The 25,390-nt window shown below is 43.1% G+C and overlaps 1 protein-coding gene across 1 annotated transcript in view; it reads right to left on the bottom strand.

Moving 5' to 3' along the window:
• Positions 1-25,390, bottom strand: part of dlgap3 (discs, large (Drosophila) homolog-associated protein 3) — a 63,445-nt gene that overhangs the window by 16,469 nt on the left and 21,586 nt on the right. The window contains exon 2 of the mRNA XM_085792273.1: positions 2,095-3,299. Coding sequence (XP_085648399.1) covers positions 2,095-3,225 — 1,131 coding nt within the window. The 5' untranslated portion in view covers positions 3,226-3,299. The remainder of the gene's footprint in view (positions 1-2,094; positions 3,300-25,390) is intronic.

The raw sequence follows: 25,390 nt of genomic DNA, 5'->3' as shown, positions 1-25,390 counted from the left end.
TGGACAGCTCTATAGCAGCAGCTCCAGGAAGCTGCCATGGATCAATCTGGCTGGCTTCAGCACATCTGACCGGGGCACAAAATTCACACACACACACACTGTCTCCCCTCTCCTGACAAAACTGCAAGTGACGCCTGAAGATATGAGAAAAGCTGCAAAGGGGAAGTTCATTTCGTGTCCTAAGGTGCGAATGTGATGGTAGCCCTTAGGCTCATAGGCAGATTGTGTGGGGTTTGTCCTTTAAAACCTCAAACACACACACACAGCCCTCCTCTTGCTGTCTCTTCTATCAGCAGACCTCAGCTGTGTCTAAAGAATGAGAGTTGGAAAAACACCAGGGACTCCTGTGGCTACCTGCTGTTTCCGTAGAAACACAGCCTGCATGGCAGCTCTACCTCAGCACAGCTGGAGCCTTGTGCGTGCTCGTTTGTGTTTGTGTGTGTGTGTGTGCTCTCTCCGCTGCCTTTGTAGGTACACTGGAACAGCCATTAGCTTTTCATTTTAGAGAATTCATGTATATAAAATGGGAGAAAGGGAAAAGGGAAAATTGCATGTGTCTGATTTGGAGACAGAGTGTGGCGCCTGGAAGAGAGACATCAGATATTCACTGCAGGAGTGAGAATCATTGTTTTTTAACAAAATACCACGTCAGTCCAGCGTATGGCTCAGGTGCATATTTAAACCTTTAGGCTCCCAGCTGGTTTTGCTCCGTTATCACATCATGTGTTTCACGTCATGTCTTATCATACAAAGGCAAGAGTTGTTGTGTTGTGTCAAAAGGCTTCAAAATAGTTGCTGGAATCTGGGCCTGAGCCCGGCCCTGACCTGAGGGGGTGGAGCCCCAGCCCGGCCCGGCCCGGCAGGCCCAAACCCAAATCAAGCCCAACTTTATTTTTTAAAACCTCCCCTCCCATAACAACCTCTAGGCTATTAATGTTGCAGACATTAAAATAGTTTAATAGGCTTTATGCAGAGCTCCACTACTTCCTAAAACAAGCTCCTTTATTTCCTCTCTTACATTATTGGACAAACTGATTAATCCAGGTGTGTCTGACTCTGACCTCAGTAGTCACAACAATGGTCAGATGCACCTGGATTAATCAGTTTGTCTAATAATGTAAGACAGGAAATAGAGGAGCTTGTTTAGTTTCAGGAAGTAGTGGAGCTGTGCATAAAGCCTATTGGATGTTTCAGCGTGGCATTAATTATATTTTGATTGAAAGGAGGGTTAAGTTAAATATGGATTTATTGAGTTATTGAAGTGACTGAGCGCGATGCAGCTGCAGCAGCGTCGGCTCGTCTTCTTACTTCATCTTACCTGCTCATCCCTGGCTATGCTACTGCTGCTACTCTGCTGCTGCTGCCTTGCTGCCCATGAGGTTTTGCAAACCCACCTCCTCCCCAGCATCCACCTGTGGGCTCTGTCTCTTCCCTGTGGGGGGTCCGCTTCGTTCCCTGTAATGTCTGGCAAAGCAGCATCATTCAGGGAACGGATATGAGACAGAGCCTGACGCCAAACCTGCTGAAATGTTGCTCCTTTTACTGCAGTTCACTGAGCAGCAAACAACGGCAAACAAATACTATATTCCCTTTGTATACACACACACACAAGGGGGTGGATTGGACTACACGCAGGCGTAGCTCGGCCATATTGGAACGGGCAACTTGCTCTGACTCTGGCTGCAGTTACAGTGCAGTAGATGGTGATCCAGTCATCTTCACTAAAAAAAACGATTCATAACTCTGCGAAAATGAAATCAGTATGTAGCTATTACTTTAACTATTTGCATAATGTTACTTTTACAAAAAAAAGTACATGATTAAAATTATCCGTGATTTTTTTTTTTGATTTTGAAGTTTGCTGCATCATAACTGCATAGATGTTCAAACCATTTTGAAATCGGACAAAAACTGAGCAAGTTCTGGTCATAGGCTGAATGCTCTGAGGGAGAGAGTTGCCCATCCCATGATGGCCGCCGTGTGGCTACGCTGTGTCATTGGGCAGCAGCGGCGGGTGAGTCATCTAGTCTTCTTATATATATCTATGCACACACACACACTCACATAATGGCTGACATGCAGCCGTGCACATACCTGCAGGTAGTGGAAGGTCCTCTCCTTCAGCTTGCTCTCCATGGGCACCAGGGCTTTGTTATAGGCTCCTCCCCCTCGGCTGGAAGGGTACACCTCCCTCGCCTGACTCACTGTCATGGCCGACCAGGTGCTTCTCTTCAGGGAGTGGCCGTGGTGCCCGTGGTGTCCCCCTCCTTCGCTCCCCGCGAGAGCCATCGTGGTGCAGGCCATGCACTCCCCCGGCCCGGGTCCCGGCCCCGGCCCCGGCCCTGGCCCCGGCCCCGGCCCCCCGCCGCGCTCTTTGGGCTTCTTCATGGTGAGCTCCTGGATGGCGGCGTCCAGGCTCTCATGTCCGCTGGGATACCCTCTCCTGCCCCCGCTCACCAGGAAGCTGCTGTCGCTGTCCAGGTTGTCGTCGGAGCTCCACCAGCCCGCCGTCCTGCTGCGGTGGCGTCTGCCCGACTCGTGCCGCGAGTCTCCGCTCTTGCTACGCTCTCGGGATTTGCTCCTCCTGGTGGAGCGAGACTGGTGGCCGGAGTAGTGGCCTCCGCTCTCCTCCCCTCCGCTCCTGTGGCCCCCTCCTCCTCCTCCTCCTCTCTCGCCACGGTAGTCCCCGCCTCCTCTTGTGCCGTTGTATTCCCGTTTGGATGGCGCCTCCAAGGAATGGGACTTGGCGAAGAGGCGCTGCACAGAGTTGACTAGGTGACGGATGCGCGAGGGGCTTTCGCTGCGGGGCTCGGCGCCCCCGCTGGCGGTGCGCTGGTACTGCAGCGTGTGGAAGCCGTCGGGATGAAAGGGCACCTGCTTCTCGAACTGATCCATCAGGTTTGGGGGAATGCGGTGCATCTTCCCTCCGTGACCCGTGGACAGGCACTCCTCGCAGGAATCGAACGACTGCAGGGCAGGGTGCTGGCTGGGGTGGGAGCGAGGGAACGTGCCGGAATGACTGTGGGAGTGGGAGTGGGAATGGTGCCTCTCCAGGGCCAGAGCCTCGGCCGGACCTCCTGGAGGGTAATAGTGGCCGTCGCTGTGGCCCTGGTAGTAGTCTCTACCGGGGCCGTCGCAGTCCTCAGGCGCGCAGTGGCAGGGGCCCCCTCCGCCACCACCGGAGGAATGCTGGGACATGCTACGGCTGACATGGTACCCTTTCATAGGCGCCGGGCCGTGGTGGGCCGTCCGGGCCGAAAGGGGGCGCTGTGGGCGTGACAGGGCTGCACCGGTCTCACCTGGAGGCAGAGAAGGAGCGACCAATTATTATTAGCATCTCAGGAATCAGCAGTAGACACAGTGTATTTATATTCGTTTTTATCAAATAATTGAATCTGGTGCTCAGTCTTCACATCGCTAATAATTTACAGTCTCGTTACACAATAATTATGATTTTTCCTTCCACATAATGTTCATATGCAGACAGAAGAGAGACATAACAGTGCCATAACACTTCAACAATGTGATTCTGAGTGAGTCACTTATTTGATGTTCTTGTTGGGAGGTTCAGTGGAGAGTAATTCACAGTACGACTTAGAAAATGAATCACAACAGAAACAAACAGATTTGATGTCCATATTGTTTCCCCACCCAGGGCCGTTGTACAGGGGAGAAAGATGATAATTCTAGGGGCCCAGCACCCAGTGGGGCCCACAAAAAACCCCAGTAGTCTTATCTTTGTATGACTGAATTATTCTGCATGAGACCCTGACTATGACTCGTAGCAATGCTGCATTAGCATCAAAACAAAGTAGGCGAAATAAAAAATGATAATACATACGTAGTCTAAGAAAAAAAAAGTGGAAAAGTCAGGGGCTAGGGGCCCATTTTAGTATTCTTTCAGGGGGCCCAGAATTCCTAGCAACGGCCTATCAGTTGGTTCAATAAATTAAATGTGAAAACGGTGGGGGTTTTAGACTGTTTCTGATTAACATTTTTATTGATATTGCACTTGATTTTTTACCCAACCAAAGACAAACAGACCAAGGGTGAGCATTCATCCTGCAGGCTGCAATAAGCAGCCACAGTCAGCGCTGCTCTTCTCATTTATCTCAAAAGCTGCTGGGCTGATGAATAAAAAAAAATAGTAGCCGTTCTCCCCTCCCCTTGAGTTTCCTCTTTGCTGTCCCATCCTATCTAATTCTGGATCAAATTCACTGTTTTGAGTAGCAGCTGAACAATATCACGATTCACAATATCCAGGTGACTGGGCAGACACCAGCCCTACTGAAGCCTTGTGCTGGATCTACTCTGCAAAACAAATGCAGGGAATGAAATCAATACACCTTGGGAAGCTCTGGCAAGAACATGGAACAATGTAAACCGTATTACCCACACACTCTGGTTGTTGAAGAGGATAAAGCTGATCTTTGCGTTGCCTTTTCAGCACATGGATAACAACTGAGATTACACTCCAAACGTGGTAATCATGTATTTTATTGGACTGGCATTAATTGCTGCGGCTGTAATCACATCCTCTATTAACTACGTTCTCCTCTAACTATATAATGAATCACAGACACACAGCCTGTTTAAAATGCACACAGTGTGATTAAATTGAGATGAAATTACTCGATGGAAGCCAGAATGGAGCCGCTTGCCTGGATGGGATCGTCTGAGCTCCTGCGAGTGTGTTTGTGCTCGTCTTTGCCGGCTTTCACACAGAGATGAGAGATAGGGGACAGATGCTGGGATAATCATTAAATAGAGCGTGGCCTGTTTGCCTTGATTGGCTGAATGAGAGCTGCCACCCGAGTAGCTCCCCCACATCCAGCCGTGTCATTGGTGTAGCCGTGACGACGGCCCTCTCCGAGTCAGCATCCCACCGTGGAGAGATTTCAGACAGCCGTGGAACCTGGATGGACGGGGCCGCTTCATATTGACCCATCTCACCACGTGTATGTGTGCACATGTGGGTGTTTTTGTGTGCATGTTTATCATTCCGCTCTTCGTTTTATTACTGGAGATGTGTCCCAAACCCATCACTGTGTTCTTTATAATAAGGTTGGATGGCCATCCTTAAGTGTAAGAAGGGAACAACATTGCATGGTTTTTATTTACAAAGCCTTACTTGAAATTAATCTCACTTAGAATTTGTAACTTGCACACTTGTTCGCAGGATACCTTGGTTTTACAAATTCCCAGTATCAGGACAGAATTTATGTCCCCCAAAAGTGGAATAACCTACAAAGCTGTCTGAAATTGGATCATCTCATAGCTCCAAAAACTTACTATCAACTGTTCTACAGCCTGTGTGTAATTGTTGATTATGATTTTGAGTGTATTTGTATAATGTATAATTGTGTTTTTGTAATCGGGGCGTCATTGAAAAAGAGAGCTCGCTCTCAGTTGACCTTCCCTGAATAAATAAAGGTGAAATGAAAAGTGAAATGAAATGTTCATTGCTCTGTAAAAAAAAAAAAAAAACTTCTGCAAAATCTGTTTTAATGTTTGTTTTATTTATTTTTCTCAAATTTGCACTTTTATTTTGAAATATTGGATATTTCCAGACAGAAAATCTCTTTTGGTTGAACATTTTTTGTCATGTCTTTACTCCTGGTGAAGCGATGGAACATGGGCCGGGAAGAGTGGTGTATCAAATACCTTGTTGAGACAGGTATTTTTTGCAGTGTTGTTGTGTCCCTGTTTATGAATAGACAGCAAAGTGAGCAGTGCTGCTTTGCCTAGAGGAGTAAATTAAAACATGTTGTCTTTATTATGAGGTCTTTGGCTTTGGAGAGAGGCTGCTGGCTAGGAGCTGTCAATCACAGCACCACACACATCCTTAAAAGACACCCATATGCCGCAGAAAGAAAAGATAGAGGTAGGAAAAGTGTCTTCTTCATCTCCCTCTCCCTATCCATCCCTGCACACGTCTCCCTCTCCTCTCAGTCTTTCCTCCTGACCTACTTCTATCCATCCTCCAGTCATGTCTCTGTCTCCCTGTGCTCTCCTTTCTTTGTTTTAACCTGTCAGTCCATCTGGCTCTCTGCCAGTCAGCGCTTCTCTGTGTTGAGTTAATTACAAAGTTTGTTTCCATTTTTCATTTCTTGGCCTCGACTGATCTTTCTGTCATCCCCCAGTGTTCTCTCTTCTTCATTTCTTGTTCAATAATTGAGGCATTAAAGCATTAAGCACACACACACATTCTATCCACCAAATAATAAACTGAGACTTTCAAGATGCGTCTTTTTTTCTCTCTAAGCTTCCTCTAGTTGTGTTTCTGTGTTCTACAAATTGAAACGTAAAATTCAAAATAGAATGGCCTGCTAATAAATGATTTGACAATACCTACTTGCCATCCTTTTGTACCCCATATATTACATATTTTCTTTCTATATTTCCGTTCCTCTTTGGACACCACCCCTCCTTCGCTTCGAGTAGGCAAAAACATCCAGTAGCTGCTCGGTGTAGGGAGTCAGAGCTGTCATTGTTTAACACTGCTTGAAATCAGCATGATTGTTACAGAGGCTTCAGTCTGGACCCGTTTCATTTTAAATATTCATGTGATCATGGCAGCTGCTCTGACCCACTTTGCTATCAGCTGGGTCTGCCCGCTCTCTGCTGTCTCTGCTCTCTCAAGTTGTGGGTCAAAGAGCATTTCGCATCAAAGAAATACTGTAAGTTCAACTCCTGAGATGATGCCAGATGTCGGAAATGTCACATAGAAACACACACCTTAAAGTGAAAGTTCAGGTTATTCTACATGAGGTAGTATAAGGTATTCGATAGTCAGTAGGCATACGTAAGTGTAATGACATCAGCGCACTTTGAGGAGTAGTTACTTCTATGCACGGGTCCAGCCAAAAAAAAAAGTCTTATCCACACAAAAAAAGCCTACTGCATTAGAAATGTATGCTTTATTTTTCCTATTTCCTCTTGAATCAAACAGTTTTTTGCTTTGACACCACAGTTTGTGAATTGTTAAACTACCATATTCCGATGCACAAGTACGCTTCAGTTTTTATTTGGGTGCAGAGTGCTGAGATGTGCTAGTGGTCGCTTCATATTCACTTCCACAGATATGACAGGTGGGTGGTTCATTGAATTGTTGGTCAGGAAAAAAAAATTGGAGATTTGGAGAAAGTGACTTTCTTCAAAATGTCTAACTATTCTATGTCTAACTTTCTAGCAGACAGAAATGGGAGACAATAGCAGACTGAATCATTTGGACAAGGCAGCCACAGTCTTGGCTCTTTATTGAAACGGGCCAACGCTGCACGACTGTGGGTATTGTTCGCCTGAACACTGTCACACTTTGTTTGACATTGGATACAATGAACCAAGCCGCAGCGTGGTCAGGGGCAGATATGTCGACTCATTTAAACATACGAGAAGGTGAAGTACTCAGAGGCCGTGTAAGAATCGGAGTCAAACAATGGGAAAGTTTTCATTAGTCTGGTATCTTCGCATATGGACCAGTGCAGTCGACTTCAAAGATGCGATTAACCACTGGAGCTCTGCACGCTCACAATGGTATGTGGGGCAGACAATGGTGAAATGTATAAATATGGGAATGGGAAATAATAGAGGATTGGCTCGGCTGTGTGCTGGCGTGCACCTCCATCTTCGCCAGCCAGAGAGACATGCATGCTGGGAATCTGGCAGGAGGACTGATTTGTTCTTCTCAGCTTTTAGCCATGAATGATCTATTTTCATTTTTTCCACTGTCTTTCTCTAATATGCACAGACAGCACACAGAACACACACACGCACACACTTCCCTGGCAGCCCGGTGACTGCCGTAGATAACCCATCATGATCCTGAAAGAATCAAGGATGATGGGAAAGATGGAACATTTCAAGGGTGAGCTGAGAAAGAGGACCTGTAAAATATGAGTGCAGCTGGGTGGCTGCAGCTCATCAGCTCTGCTCATGTAGAGAGGGAAGAAGTGAAGTGAAATATGAAGAGAAGAGGGAAATATAATGGCACAGTTTTTTTTTTTTAATGCAACACATCTACTGAGCTGGTACCTGCTGTCTTATCTGTGTGAGATGAGGATGGAGCCACAGACTTCCAGGTGGAAATGGGCAGAAGTTAATCTACAAACATGGTGGTGCAGGTGGGTTTGCTGCAGATATATACTCAAACACAAACACAAACACTATCATGAAAGCTGACGAAGGTGGAAGGTATCTTAGGATGCCTACGAGGAGCAGTGAACAGTGACACGGGAGGGAAATGTTGCACAAATGCAGCAAGAAAGAATGAGATGAAATGCGAGAGCGAGAGAGAGCACGAGAGCGACTGTGAAGGAGAGGGAGAGAGATGATGGTCACAGCACAGGGGAAATATGCTCCCATCATAAGGGCAAAATTGAAGAGTGCCTGGGGGGCAATTCCTCTATCTCACTCTCCCAGTCTCCACCTCCTCTTGCCCTGTTTTCCCATCCCTCATCATTCCCATATGCTCCTGCACAACCTGCTTTATTCCTTCCACTTCTCCATCTCCTCCTATCTGTTATTCTTTCACCTTTCGCTCCTCCGACAAGATGTCAAGTGTTCCAGGAGTCAAACAAGTCCCAACCCTGAGGTTCACAGAACGTTCAAGGTCAGCAGAACATCTTTTTAAAATCACTTAAATTCAAATTCAATTTATGAAGTTGAATTCATAAGCTCCCTATGCTCTGGAACACACTACCTTTAGATATCAGGGAAGCCAACACAATAAATATATTTAAAAGTAAGCTAAAAACATATCTGTTTACCCTAGCCTTTAACTAGCCTCTAATTAGCTGGGGACAAAATACCTAGCCGAAATCTCAGAGTACATTAGACGATAGGTCACTTGGTAGTTGCTTCAATTCTTATGTTCATTTAATGTTCCTTCTTTTATTGTGAAGCACTGCAACAATTGTATGAAATGTGCTATACAAATAAAAGTTATTATTATTATTATGATAATTAATTTGTTGAGGTGTGTGTGTGTGTCACCCATACAAGACCACATTGCCTTCAAAAGCAGAGGCTGATGCCACAATCTACATGATGTCACGGTCGTTCCCAAATGATCCACATGAGCATTGTCTTATGTGGTTTATCTAGGAATGACATCATTTATCACTAAAATGCAGATGATGGTACAACAATTGCTAAATTACTTCTTTATAATTTGCTATTTATTTTGTTAAGCTTGATCTAAGCTATACATGGATGATCTGAGGAAAAACAGTCACGCCCATATACAGTCATTTTTAATATCACATAGAATCTACTTGAGGATCATAGTGTGATGGAAAACCAGTTTGAATAATATGACCTAGGATTATTTTTTATTATTATATCTATATTATGCTAATTATATATATATAATTAAAGAATATGATCTGGGCAAGTGGTATTAAAATGGATTAATGGATTAACCAGTGAAAAATGATGCACTCGTTTAAATTCATTGACATTTTTATTAAAAAGGATATTACAAGTCAATGAGCAGTGAGTAAGTGCTTGCATTAGGTTTGATGGTACTGACTAAAACTCAAAACCAAAAAAGGACTGAATAACCAGAACAGTATAATCTTCTTTGTGGAGGTCTGCGTAGTGAAAAATGCAAAATGAATGAATTAAGCAAAGAAAATATATTTAAAACCTTTCAAAATTAAATTGAAGACCAAGTATGGTTTGGAGAAAAATGAGTCAATCCCTCTTAAAACTTTTCACGACCTGATACCTGTTCAAAGACAACTACACTGACTGTTGTTGACAGAGGGGAGAATCAAAAGATTTGTCCGCCAAACCACTGACCCTATCTGTCCTTCCTCCTCTCGAAGAGCTTTGATTGCACTCCAACTGCCTCACGCTGTTTCCATCTCGGCTTCACACAAGAGTCATTATTTCCCAGCACAAGAGATCACCTGTCAGGACCGTGTAAACAGATCATTTTACAGCAAGTCTTGTGCTATTCCTCACTGCAGTCACCTTTAAATTGTAGGTTTTGGGTGTTTTTTTTTTTTTTACAACTTCATTCATAAATATTCATAAATAAATCAAAATGTATAAATATGTCTTTTCTCCTGAAAAGAGCCCATTTTTATCTAACATTCATCAGTTCGATTGAGCGAACATGATGCAGAAACACATTCAGTAGAAAGCTGTATGTTTACACCCCTGAGAGGGGCTCTGACTGTGACTTAATGAGAGGGAAAATACCAACACCACTTAGCCGAGCGCTGCTCACTTGTAATTGGCCTGCTTATACCCCGGATAACATGAGAGGACATTACCACAAATATTAGATGGGGGTAAAACAGAGATCAAAGGCACTGAGAGAAAGGCATAACAGATTCATTCATTAGACGTCAGGCCTTGACCTTCTGCAGGAGCAGACTCGTCTTTCAACACACACCCTTTGGCTCTTTTACTTTATTTGACCATAACTCTTTTCCATGTACCCTGCTCTCTACCTCTCCCTTTATACTTCATATATCCCTCCACCCACTTCTTGATATTCTGAGTCCACCTCTCCTCCTTTCTTTCATTCACATCTTCTCTGCTCAGCTGGTCACTTCATAATCCGCACTCTTTCTCTTTTTAGCTCTGTATCAAACCCTCACTCCCTCCTTCTGCCTCTCTCTCAGTGCATCGCTTCTCCCTCCCCTTTCTCAGCGTCTCTCCAATTGCTCGTGTTGCTGTTCTACAAACTCCCCTGACAGATAATCAAAGGTAGATACAGAAACGACAGGTCAGAGAGGAGTAAAACCACACAGATGTACATGCAGGGAACGCAGAAAGCAGTTGATAGGAGTCTTGTCCAATGTCATAACGATCGGTAACTGTAAAGTGAAACCACCACTGAGGCGTCTTATGAAGTTCTTCTTTCACCTGTTTCAAACAGATACAGCAGATAGATAGCCATGTAGCCATGTAGCCAATGTTGGCTTATGGACTAGTCAGGTCTGAGGGTGGGGTTAAAGGACTCACAAACAAATACTAGTCCGAACCTGGAGAGTAAGTTAAGGAGAAAAGCTCGGGGAGAGGAAAGTTTGCATAGTTCCCCTTTAACACAGCTGAACCACACCTTGTTATTATTTCTCAATGAAAACCAGTCCAAAGTGTTTAAGAAAAGGAGAAAGAAAGAAAGAAAGAAAGAAAGAAAGAAAGAAAGAAAGAAAGAAAGAAAGAAAGAAAGAAAGAAAGAAAGAAAGAAAGAAAGAAAGAAAGGAAAAGCTATAGGCCTAACCTAACACATTAACAGGTTTTTATGTAACAGCCTGGAACAAATCTGAGTTCAGTATCAAACTTTAAACATTACATGTACAGACCTGTGGCAGTGAAAATTAACAGTTTTGTCCAACTTAAATTTCTACCTGTGGTTTCCACTTAAAGCAGAAGTAAGCAGAATGTTTGTGTTAATATAAGTCTTAAATAGTTCTATCTTCCGACGGCAATCACTTACATAGAGTGTTTGGTCTGAAACACGGGTCTGTCAGTCACTCTGCTCTGCTGTAAGCCGAGGAGAAAACTTTCCTTGTATCCTACTGTACAAGCTTTATCCAATGAGGAGAGAGAACGGCATAAAGGGGTAGTCCTCTCTGTGTGTGCAGCCAAGGGATGCGCGTGAATGTGGTGACGTAGGGACGAGGGCGGGGACTGCTAACTCCATCGGCTGACAGGAAGTTAGCCAAAACGACCGGATCGCTTACTTCTGCTTTAAGTTAGCATGCTAACCAGCTAGCCTCCATCATGGCTTAAGTTTTTGGTCTGTAACAGCTGTTAATGGTAACAGCTGGGCTAATTAAGCGTCAAAAGCTACCAGGGTTAAACAGAACAGAAAAACAAACATAATAATAAAAATAAAGGACCTTGCATGGAAATGATTTTGCCAACTGCTGCTTCCAAGGTCAAGAAAGTGCTTCCATTGGTGCCAACATGCTCGTAAGCTGGCAAGAAGGACTAATTTCCTCTTCGAAGTTTCTAACCATGAATGATCTGTTTTCATTTTTTGCTGACATTCTCTCTTACACACACACACACACACACACACACACACACACACAGCTTTTGCTGCCAAGCAACAATCTTCGCCTTTGCCAACATGAACAAGAAATTCTTAAAGGGGAATGGAATCATCCTGGACTGTTTACACATCTTGGGAAGTTGTATCTACTACTGTATACAGTATGGGGGAAAAAAGGTATGAAATGCCATTTTGTGGCTCTGGGCTTCTGCATTGTGGGTAATGTAGGCTCCAGGTTTTAATGTGAAAGGAAAAAGTACGATATAAATATTGATAAGTGAGATTGTGTTCATTTGAGTCAGAGAATGTTACAGTACAAGCAAAAAACTGTGTAGGAATTACTCCCATCTAGCGTTGTGGTTGTACAGTATATCGCAAGCAACTCAATCATATTTTTCATGCTGCATTCACGTGAAACTGGGCAGACGGCAGACGGACGACAGCCGACAAATTCAGAGCTTACCGGAACACTTCAGTTTGTTGATGGGGGTGATTACTGATTAATGAAAAATATACTTTTGAACGAAATAATTGATTTTTGCGAATAGATAACAGGAGAAGTTACACAATGTCCCTTTAAGTGGCCAAGTTGAGGGCTTTAGAAAGCTGAGAATATAAAACAATCAAACACTATCAACGGCTACTGAGTGGACACTGTAGTGAGATTGTTCTACCGGCTACCCTCTTCATAATCAAGAATGGTCTCTCAATCTAAAAAGAAAAGAGAAGAAAAGAAAAGAAAAGACAAACACCTGCTGAAACACAAAGGCTTGATGAAGTTCTTGACCTATGTTTGACTGACAGGTGATCACAGGGAAGGGAGAAAAGTCACAGCAAGATGCACTTAAGAGCAAAGACAAAACAAGAAAAAGGAATAACTCACAAGTTAACGTCATGCAGTGTGACAGATGGCTGTTAGTCCTAATGTAGAGCTTTAACTGACAGGTTCCTTCCACATATCACTACAAACTCCTCCAAATGCTGCACACACTCAGGCACTTGCTGCAGCTGTGTCCACAGATGCAAATCACAGAGACAGAGGGATGTATGTACACACACACATACGCACACACGCACATCACACACTCCCTCTGTCTCTCTTCTAACCAGCTGACTCTAGTTGCTAGGTTACTTGGTGAACTAGGTTACTACATGTAGAACATATTTGCATAAATCTCACATGGATGTTCATACAACATGAGAGACAGCGTGTGTGTGTGCGAGGGAGACTATAGTTATCTACTGGGATCAATAATAGTGATCATTCTCAGACCGTCTTCCAAGGATCTGACTGTGTCAGCAGTGCAGGAAAACATTGAGATGTTTTTGTGTTCGTTTTGTTGGACCTCTTTCAAACACAAATGTAAGCATGTTTGAAATGCAAATAAAGTATACATGCAAAATGTATACGTGTGTTTGCATAATTCATGCATGTAGCTATGGGTGCGTGTGTGTGGCTTGTGCTTTGATGTAGGTCTGCCATGTGAGGGCAAAGTGAACATAAAGGTGGGCCAGCTACTCTCCTTTTCCTTTCCTTTGCTCCTCCATATTTTGGACTTTTTATAGACCGAATCGCCTTGTTGTTTACAACTACTTCCGGGTAGAAAACCAGCACATCATTTGAATGAGAACAGTAGTAACGAACGAGAGTTTAGCTATATTTATCATATTTTTCACGCCCTATCACCGTTTAGACAAATCTGAAATGATTGAAGAAACATTACTATTTCTGTGTGTGTGCTTTTGTGTTGCTGTGTGTGTTTTATTTGTTTTATTTATTCAGTTTGGGGGAATCTGAGTGTTTAGAAAGCATCAGTGGCTCAGCTGACAGGGACAGCTAACGGCGGTAGCTAAGCTAACGGCGGTAGCTAAGCTAACAGCAGGACGTCAGCTGTTAAAACCCTCCCGTTGTCGGACACGACATGAAACTACTCCAGTTACGTAGCTCAGTCATGTTGTAACTCAGATATCCGCTGGAGAAAATATTTTTTCATGGACCGTTTATTGAGTCACTGAGTTATTAAAGTTAAACAGGTAACAGTTAGCCCGGCTAATCTATGATAACCATGACTAATTGCAAAAATATGCACACATACGTAGTAGGCCTAATGTTTGTCCAATAATTGGTTTTATAAACTTTACAAACATCAGATTAGTCTCAACGGTGATACAGTGATATGAAAAATGAGATATATAGCGAAACTCTCGTCTGTCACTATTGTTCTAGTTTTCTACCTGGAAGTAGTTGTAAACAACAAGGCGATTCGTTCTATTATCATCACACTGTCCTTTCTCTCCTCCCTGCACCTCCTTGTTAGAGCTAAGTAATATTAATGCTTGAAGTGCACAACTCTGATATTGAACAGATGCAGGGGGTTTAATAACACATAATGTAATTAAGGTGTAAAAGATATAGTTAAGGACTCATCTTGGCTAAACGATAAGTGTTTACATCATTTAGTTAAAAGGCAGACTCTGTGTCCTCTATGCCACATGCTGCATAAATCAATAGCTTGATGGAGTTCAGATGCACACATGCACACACACAGTCACAGGTTTGGAAACACCCACAGCAACCTGCAGATACACACTGAAAAATGAAAAGTGTGTCATGCTGAGAGGTGCTCTGTCACTCCTGGCAGTGGGGACACATCTGTGCAGTAGGTGAGAAGTGACAGGCAGTGAAAATACTGTGTTTTGAGGAAGATGTGGGAGTGTGTGTGTACTAATGTTTTGTGCTGGGCTGTGTACCACTGGCTTACCCACGTCCAGCTGTCCTTGCTTTCTGCAACACACACACACACACACATGCAGGAACACATGCACTCACTGAGTGGCTCAGAAGTGAGCATGGATACAGGTAGCAATCCCACGATTTTTTATGATTAAAGTGATCCACTTGAAATCAAGCTTTTTTTCCCTTGATTCAGGTACCTCCTGTAAGTTTCAGTGCTGAGACGCAGCAGCTCCCGTCCTGGGGTTCACATGTCGACTGAATAAAAGCCTCATGTGAGACGTGTGCACAGCTGTACTGCTGGACACTTGAGATGTGGACTCGAGGATGTGAGAGATTTGTTTTGGATCTTGACTGCTGTGAGGTTTGCCTCCTGAAAGCAGAAATAATTAAGTCGCACAGTTGGACCAGCGAAAATCCCTGAGCAGTAAACAAAAATAAGAGGGCAGTCAGACCGACAACACCCTTGTGTTAAAACAACCCAAGTGTGGGGAGTGTTATTTATATGATCCACTGCAGTTTGATTGACGTATTAATGTGGTTTCCAGTGCCCATAATACACAATGCCTCATATCGGAGACTGTGATTAATTATTATTATTGTTATATGTTCTTACACTGTCATCAATGTGAGCTCTCAAGGGCCCTTCCTGTTTAAATAAGCGGGTAATTAAATAAATTTGTGTTGTTTAGAGCTAAATGTTGACATCAGCAAACAGACATTAATCAGACTTGATTTGCCTAGCTGTTTTAAGTTATATTTCTATTACTAATTAGCATGAAACTCAAAGCAGAGCAGACGTTGAGAACTGGATGAAAAGTCAGGTGATCACTAAAATCAGTAGAATTAATCTGGGATCCATTTGGGATAAAATAGAAAATTGAATGCCAATCTGCCTTAAAGCAGAAGTAAGTGATATATTTGTGTTAATATAAGTCTTAAATAGTTATATCTTCCGACAGCAATCACTTACATAGAGTGTTTGGACTGAAACACAGGTCTGTCAGTCACTCTGCTCTGCTCTGAGCCGAGGAGAAAACATTTATCGTATCCTACAGTTTTTATCCAATGAGGAGAGAGAACGGCATGCAGGGCTGTGTGTGCAGCCAAGGGACGCCGTGAATGTGGTGACGTAGGGACGAGGACTGTTATGGTGCGTTCAAGGAAACTCGTATTTTTCCGACCGTGAAGTCGTACCAGTTCGATCTGGTACGACTTCACCGGTCGGAAGTTACGAGTGGCCGTTATAGTGACTTTCACCGGTAAAACAGGTCGGAAAAACACGAGTGGGTTGCCTGGAACGCTACAAAGTCGTAAGTTGTGACTTGAAGGTGTAATTTACGATTTCAAAAGCCTGCCTGGAACGCAGCATTAGCGAAAACGACCGGACCACTTACTTCTGCTTTAAAACTTAATTTCTAATAAAGTTTAAAAAAAAAAACTTTTCTTCTTCTTATTATTATTATTGTTGTTATTATTATTGTTATTGGTTCTCAGCTGTTTAGAAGTTACAAATCATTCCAATCACCATGTGAACATTGTGTACAACATTGTGTTTCTCATTTACCAGACCTTCAGAACAATGAATGTTTTTCTTTCTCCTTTCAGTGGCGATAAGCAATGTATGTAATTCCAGTATTGCATCTCTTACACGGTGCACTGCCAGATGAAAATAATCTATTTAAATTAGTGACGAATTTGTCGGCGTTGCACCGTGGCGGGGCTCTTGTTGTTACTGTACTCTTTTGTGTCAAGTGTGTGTCAGGGAGAAGAAAAAGGGGGGGAGATGAGAGAGCAAAGGATGAAAAGAAAGGAAAACCTGACATCCAGCCCATCTCACACCCAGAGGTTGCAGCTGTGTGCCATGTGAATGCATAATTCTGCTCACTCAATTCATATTCAGCACAGAGCACAGCACAGCACAGCACACTTCTATTAGCCTAATATTATCCAAATCAAATTAACTGGAGGTAATTTCATTTCTGTAATAGATACTATCTAATAGGATATGCACACTGCCATGTAGCATTACTGTACAACCGTTGTTCCTTTGGAAAGATAGTCACCCAACACTGGTGATATCTGACATTTTGTCACGTCATTTGAAATCATGTCCTCGCAAGCATTTCAATTTTATAAATTGGCATTTTGGGTTATAGGCGCCTACAAACTCCACACAGTGAAAAGTCAGCAGTGTTATAAAAAGAAAGGTCTCCTCATTCATTCCAGTCACCATTCATAGTTAAGAATCAATGAGAATGGCTGGCAGAAAACGAGGCAGAGAGAGAGATTAAAAAAAGAAAGAAAAGAAAATGGAGTGACATTCAGGAGTCATTTATTGAAGATGCAGACAAAAGAGTAAGTATCGCTAAGGAGGAGAAATGAAAAAGTACTCTGCAATTGTTCTCTGGCTCATTATGAAGTACAAAATCGATGCACTCTAACCAGGCAAAACAATGAAACCAGATGAGAGCGAGGATGAAAAGAGGAGGGAAAACAGGAGATAATGAAGACTTCATTAATCAGTGCTGATACCAGCCCTCATTTATCATGCCTCTGTTGAAACCAATACAAATTCCACTGCTGAGATGTCCTTAAAAAAATGCCTGATTGTGGAAACTTTTCCACATGCTGTGACGCTGAGAGGAGCACATTTGCCTGAGAAGAGACCCCCCCCCAAAAAAAAAAATGTCTTTACACACTCTAACTGTGTGTTAGACTTCCAATCAGTTCAATGGAGTAGAACAGGAAGATAAGAACGCAGCAGTTAAAGGAACAACTGGGTCCCCCCCTCACTGTACCTTTGATTTTTATGGCAATGAAAATGGCCTGCCAAAATAAGACAAGAAGACATAAAATTCACAGACACAAATTATTAAATTGAGTCTTCAGATTTAATAAAATGTTTTTTTTTTTTTATGTTTAAAAAAGGGGATTGTTTTGTTTTTTTCTCTCAGGTAAGCCATGTTGGTATAGTGAGATATTCTGCAGGCAGTGATGCACAGGATATGTATGTTAAAAAAAAAGAACTAATGATAGACAAAAATAAGCATGAACTTACAGTAAAGCACCTGTTTTCCAGTATCCTGTATGTGTTCCATTGCACCCACTATAGGATGGTATGGACTTGGGAACTGCATAGGTGCTGCAGTATGAGCTTATTACCCAGAAACCACCGAACACTATGTCAAAATACATGTCACCAAAAACAAGGCACAGAAATGACACCTGCATGGCTTCAATTACTATGACATATGGGTGGTTTGTATCATTTCTTGATGGTGACAGAGTGGTAGAAACAATACGCTCTTAGAAATAGAAATATAGTTTGCATGTTTATTCCAGAATCTGATTATATTTGACTGTCAATGAAGATAATTAAATAAAGGTTCAATTTTCCAGTCAGTCTTAAAACATTACTCAGAATATGCCTGTATTTTTACTGTACGTGTTCCTACTCGCTCTGAAGAGGTGACTTTAATGTGTCCTTGTTCTGTGCATTTCAAAGTTCAGCCAAAGCTGTTGGGCCTTCGGGAGTCCAATTTACTCAAGGGCTCAAAGTCACTGAGTTTTTCGAAGCAATGTCAATTTTTTTCCAGCCACAAATTCTTAATACCTTCAAAAAATCTGAATACATCTTTGCACAGACTAGGATGAGATTTCACTTAAACTCAGGAGTGGATCTGGTTTTCATCAGTGTGACCATTGCAAACTATTACAGCAAACAAAAGCTGTAAACTGTACAAGAAATTGTGAAATCCTTGTTTATTTAACTGTATGGATAAAAAGAAAGCATTATCCCATCTCGAAGATATAACAATGCAGAGTTTCAATAATGTTTACAAAACATTTTGGATCCTTTATGTGGCTGTAAGTTATGCGAATTGCGTTTTTCTGTATTGATACATAGTTTACATCATTCTATACATTTATAAGACCAAGAGAGAGAAATAAGAAAAGAATAGTCAAAATCAACAGAACAGTGGCTGAGATATCCCGACTGTTAATCCCAAATGAACAGTCAAATTCCAAAAATGATAGGCTAGATCCTTCAATTCCCATAATGTAACTCAAAAGTAAGTTCCCTAGCTGGTAAAACCCCAGCTAGTACCCATGTTCAATGCTGAGATAACCCTTATTACATCACAAGGCTCATGTTCTCACCACAGAAGATAAACATTATAAAATAGTGACATAGGTTCCAACACTCGGGAGTGAGCAGAAAGAACTGGTTTAGATTAAAGTTGAGTTCAGGTTTAGGTCAGACTTAATTCTGCTCCAGTACTAAAGTGCAGACAAATAAACTAAAACCAGCAGAGCCCTGCTTGTATGTCGGAGGTTAATTAGTCTTTCTGACATGAATGAAATCAGGTGGAAAAGTCAAGGGGTGGTGGGGGGGGGGGTCACAGTAGATATCTCATTAAGAGTCAAAAAATCGAATTGATAAATATTAATCATCCCTTATAAAATGAGTGTAATAATTTAATTTGGCTCCACGCTCACTTGATGTATGAGGCCTGTTTTATCTTTTTCGAGAAGACTCATTTCATGTTGAGCCAACTTCAGATCCACAGATAATCAGGATCATGGAAGTAGTGGAGTGAGAAAGGAAACGCTAATGAGAGCTGATGAGGAGGGAACTCATGGAAACAGCCACTTGATTACCCGTCTGACTCACAGTAATGGAAGACAAGGTACCTGTGATTAGTGTGTTTCCAACAGCAAAACTGCACTGTGTAGGAGAGTGTATACAGCACACCTTTCCACCTCCATTGGTTTCAATCATTTCATTTCCATCTACACAAACAACGGTGGTGTGCTAGGGGGATTTATCAACTGCGAAGCTTCACAGGCACTAAGTGTTAAACGTGTAAAGTTTGCGTGTGTGTGTTTGCATGATGTGTCACCGAGCTTGAGAGAATGGTTTGTCCATCACCCGTCAATTGAGACAATAGAAGACAGGCACGGGCCCTCAGAGAAATATCCATAATCAGAGAGAAACACAGAGAGTTGGGATGACTCAGATCGAGGGACACATTTATAGCAGAACTTTTAGAGGAATTTGGATCTCTGGTGAGTAAAGAGACTGTGTATGACTGACAAGCCATCTGTGGCAAACAGACGAGGCTAGATGGCTACAGCTGAGAAAGCCTCCACACACAGAGGGAGAAGCTATATTCAGCAAAGTAGTGGAGGATAAAACCACCGGAGCTCAAATTTACACATTTGTAGATGAGTCTACCCTTCTGCTGTATGGCCAGATATACTGTATCTATGATGGAATTCAGCTTATTCTCATATTTTCCTCACATCCCATTTCTGTTTGGCTGAAGAAAGGAGGAAGACTATATGCACGTCATATGGAAGTTGCAGAATTTATATAATATATAAGTTTCAAGTTTCTGCATATTTCTGACATTAATTCGGTCACTTGTGATTCATGTGTTAAACCCCTGAACCACAGAGCAATTTAGTGCTAATATGGCAGAACAACTCATGAGTGTTCGAATAGCAGAGGTACAAGTGGTCCAACTTTTTAATAGAAGTGATTCTGCAGAGCACTGTTTCACCTCCAGTTATATCCCACACTCAGATACAGTATGTCAGAGCTTTACAAGGGTGAAGGCAACATTTTCCCACTTGTAATAATAAGAGAACTACTTGTGCCGCTATAGACCTGCACTTTTAAGCAATACAACCACCCTGCAGTGATATTAGAGCAGCTGGATGGTGGTGCTGTGTGGCACAAAGTGAGTGGTTGCATTGTAGTAGCACTCTCTCATGTTAGTTAATGCTTTTATGGAACACTGGTAAAACACCACTTTATGATTAATAAATGTATATCCTCCTGCATTTGCACCATCACTACCACATATTAAAAGTCTTAAGTGAATTAGCCCAACACTTAGACCTGTGTGGGGTATTAAGCCTTTTTTATTTTATTTTATTTTATTTTATTTATTTTATTTAGCACAAGTTAAAAAAAACAGTGCAAGGAGGGAACAAAGCCAGGTAATTGTTTTGGTTTTTCTAGCTAATATGCATCTGCGGCATCAATTTAATTTCCAGCCCCACTCACTCACTATAAACTAGTCATATACACTGTATTAAAAAAAAGGACAGCACTGCGCTCTCTATCCGGTTCACCTGCAGCTGACTGAACTGTCAGAGGAGCTCTGCTGTTCCTCTCTCTTTAGCCTGATGTTTGGCTGCACTTTGTACAAAAAGAGTTCAACATGTGAAGATCTCCATCTGAGCAAAGACAGTGCATGTGGAGCTGCACAGCTGTAGCAGCGTGTGTGTTTTATAACGGCAAGAAAAAAACAACAAACATTGCCAATCATCCTTTCAATTGCCGATAGAGGATCTCGTTGCTGATCGGCACAAACCTAGTCACAGACATTCAATTCATGGGTTGCAGTGACGTCACGTCGAAGGGACCGCCGCCATATTTATGTCCGATTTGACAGGTCTCCTCATATGACAGCATGCAAACCGCAGGATGGAAATGACAGTTTCTTGACAAAATGACAGGGTTTCATACATCCTGTCTGGGTTTATATCTCTATAACAACAGACTAACTCTATATTATCACACTTATTACACAGTTTATGAATTAATTAATTAATTTGAGACGTAATGTTGATCAAAGTCCTTAGTCCGGTCACTTCTCCGCTGTTTGCTCCTCACCCTCCTCTCGGTCGACTCGTGTGTAGTTGTTTTCAACGAGCTTTTGATAATCAATCAGTAGATTGATGAATTATCATGTAAATGTTACGATGTGCGCATTTATGTCGTCCTGTCTGTCATAAGAGATTACGATACGGGACACGTTTGTGTCACGGACTCGCGGTGGCACAGACACAGCTGGTCACAGCTGTGACACTGCGCTGGCCCGTCCGCTCTGTCCGCTCTGATCGCAGGTTTGATTCCAGCAGCGGTGAGGGAGGCAGAGAGCCTCCACTCTCCCTCTAACAAGCTACAAGTCATTTTTCTAACATCACAATTAGTCTGAAGCTGGTAAAAATGAAACACAAGGTAAAAATCCTTATAGTTCTTCTGCCCTGCTCCGCTGATGAGAGCGGCGTCCCTAGCAACGGCCCGTTTTACTTAGCAACGGTCTGTTATACAGAAATAAAAGACCCTAAATGCAGAATCAGTGAGTAATTAATAAGAAAGTAATCAAAATGCCGAATTCAATATATCCATGTTATTAAAAAAAAAGTGAATCCCCTCTTTTTGTGAGACTTGTCACAGCCCACGCTGCCACTGATACAGTAGACTGCCTGCAGTCAACTATTTATTCCGCCTATAACTTTACGTCTTTTGGGATGGAATAAAACTGCAGTCCGGGTTTTTTTGGCGACTGCTATCACAGTCAACAGCACAATATAATCCTGGCATCTTTCAAATAACGTCAATTTTCGGTCTCTTGCTGATTTCCTCCTACTACTCCACTTGTTCTGGTAACGTGACGCTGTGATCTGTGCCCAGATTGCCCTGATTCGGACACAAATATGACGGCGCAGAAACACAGTGACGTCATGTGAATCTAATGAATAGAGCATTATAATCTTATCAGCTAACGGTTATTAATTGGGTAACGAGCATCCACTTCTGTTTGTGAACATTAACATCTGCTGTGCATGTTTGCGTAAACTGCGTAGGCTAATTCAACAACAACTGGCGGTAGGCTATATGTTGTAACCGATGTAATCGATTAAGTCGATTGATCGGGACAGCAGTAATTATGATGGTTTAATGAATGGCTTAAAGTCCCTGGAAAGTGAAATTGGAGTTTTGTTTCAAAATATATTAAAAGTGTTCGAAATGTATTGATAAAAACATGCAAAAAGACCCATTTTTGTGCAGTGCTTAATTTTAGAGGTTAGGGTTTCACAGTTTCACTCTGCTTCAGTGGTCTTTGTTTTTAAGGGCAGGCTTACAGAGGGGGACGCCGTGACGCACTGGCGTCCCTACTTTCATAACTCCTCCCATGTGCACAGTAATATTATAAATAGCCTACTTCAAGAATGCCAACGAGCGTCTGCTGCCACTACCCCTAGAGCTACCAGCGCCGCCGGAGCTACCAGTCCATTAGCTTGGTCTCTGTCTTAATAAAATGTAATGCAGACTTATCAGGTCATTGTAAAACATTTATTTATTGATATGTGGTGTTATTTGAACCTAGTCTATACAGATCCCAGAGGCAGCGCTGCTCTTATGTGAAACATGAAGCTCCACTTTTAATTCAAACAAACTAATGAGACTGCCACCGTGGGACCAGCCGGCGCTCGGTGGCAAAACTCTAAAAGCTAAAACAGCCACAGTCCAGGTGAACCTCTGCAGCGTCCGTCCCACAGCTCACCGACACAGCAACGGCTACACCAGCAACAAAACTGAGGGCCGCCGCCGTCAGCAGACGAATCTCCGCTTGCCCTGATAGCGTTAGCTCGGCGGCAAGCACTAGGCCCGTCGTCCTGTGCTGACGGTGGCGGCCCTCATTGTTGTTGTGGTGTAGCCTTCAAGGCTCCCGCTGCTGTGGTGGTGAGCCGTGGGTCCGATGCTGCAGTGGCTCGGGGTGAACGAACGGGGCTAGCCGCCGAGCTAACGGTTAGCGCCGGGCTAGTCGAGCTAACGCGTTAGCGCCGGGCTATTAGCCGCCGAGCTAACGCTATCAGGGTAGCGGAGATCCGTGTGCCCCCAGCTTATTTCCCTCACTGCTCAGTGTGTATCCAAGACATTCAGATAAGAGCTGGACTCAGACTCAGGCTCAAGCCCGTAGCTGCTCGGGTACGATGTGACAGTTAGCAGTAGGCCATTTGATTGACAGTTGAAACTTGATGAAGCTCAGCAAGTGGGCGGGGCTTATGTGCCTGCAGCAGACATCCAGAGCTGCGAGAACTGCCTCATTTAGTCATGATTTTAAAACCTAATTTCACCTACTAAACGAATTTTTCTAGCATCCAAAATTGGCAGGATGGTTAATAGGACTATGTCTGGGATGTGATTAACTCAGAAAACGAATCCAGTGTCACTTTTCAGGGACTTTAACTTGTTACGAGGGACAATGGAGGCTCTATGTCTTCCACTTGCAGGTCACACTTGCGTCTCTTGGCTGAAAACCAACCTTGCTGATCGGGGCGCCGTCCCAGTGTCCCAGCTCTCGACACAAATGTGCTCTGTAACCTGTAATCTCTTGCTCATGACGGATTAAACTTGACAAATATACATGTCATAACATCGAATATGATATATAACATTATCTACCGCTCTATTGACTGATTTCTCACCGGCTTCATTGTAAACAAATGCACATGGGCAGGAGGAGGGTTAGCAACATAGACTGTAAAAAGAATGGACGTAGCACCCGTGACGTCACCCATTGGTTTGGGGGAGTCTGTTTTGTGCCGCTACTACGGGGGTTTGAGCCGCGCCATGTTGTATTCTACTTGCCATATTTGGGGCGGTGCGGCCATTGGCCGGCCGAGGGCCCGCCCACTGGCCTCGAAGCAGCGGTCACCGGACCTGTCACTCAACGGTTCTGCGCCCTAATTGGCCAGAACTTTAAACCTAATAATAGTAAAACGGTAGAGTTTTAAAAAAATTCACCCCCCTCAGAGTGTGTGCGGGGGTAGAAACTATCGGTTGAGACCAAAAAAATAAAATGTACCAGGCTGTAAATATGTTTTTTTAAGCTGTAAAATCGGCTATTTTAACATGGGGCTCAATTGGAGTTGCTCCCTTCTGGAGCCAGCCCCCAGCGACAGCCCAGGGGATTGCAGTTTTTTGAACGCGGAAGTGAGCTTCACTTCTCAGACCGACAACTGCCCCCTTGGTTAGCAAAACAGCAGAAAAGGGACCGGACTTACACAGTTCCTCTTTAAGCTTGATGCTATTTCTCCTTTCAAAAATATAGCTATTTTATTTTTCAGTTTTTCTCAGTGTTATTGAACTGTAGCGCAACGGCTTATACGCGTATACTCGTCCATGAACATCTCATCTAATTAAAACAGGTTTTATAAAAGGTATATGACGCTGAGTTTGAAGCTGAGGGGTGACAGAAAACTAAAGCTGTGGGAGGAGAGTGCCGACATAGTGCAGATGTGTTGAGAATGCTCAGAGTCAAGGTTCATGAGCCTCGTTAGTTCTGCCTCTCACAGGAAGCTGATCTCGCTAATCAGAATAAGCAGCTTGTCACCGCACACTTCTCATCATCTAATTAATCACAATCAGACAGAAATCTACAACACATTAGTGCTACCTAGACAGACAAACATACCAAACGGCTCCAGTACAGTCTCACTGGTCATGTGTTTTTTCTTTTTTTGCCCTCCGTGCTCTCATGTTCATGTAAAAGGCGTCCGCAGTGCAACCTCACTAAGTTTCAAGGGCACCATGAAAGTGGAACAATTTGGGCTCATCACATCGATACTAATCCTTAACGGCCTTCACTCCTCAGCCAGCTGTGACGAGGTGGGGAAAAAAAACAACTCGCGAGTCAATCAAACGAAAGATAAAATCACAAAAGCAAAGAGGGAGGGAGTGAGAGTGGGAGAGAAGAGGTGGGAGAAATGCTCAAGTGGGGAGAGAGTGATTTAAGGATGGGGTCACGAGCCAAAAAAGGTTGGGAACCACT

This window comes from Trachurus japonicus, chromosome 11, assembly GCF_045865225.1.
Source record: "Trachurus japonicus isolate A0001 chromosome 11, Traja_1.0".
Taxonomy (NCBI): domain Eukaryota; kingdom Metazoa; phylum Chordata; class Actinopteri; order Carangiformes; family Carangidae; genus Trachurus; species Trachurus japonicus.
The sequence above is the reverse complement of the archived record's forward strand: the minus strand, read 5'-3'. Positions and strand labels throughout refer to the sequence as shown.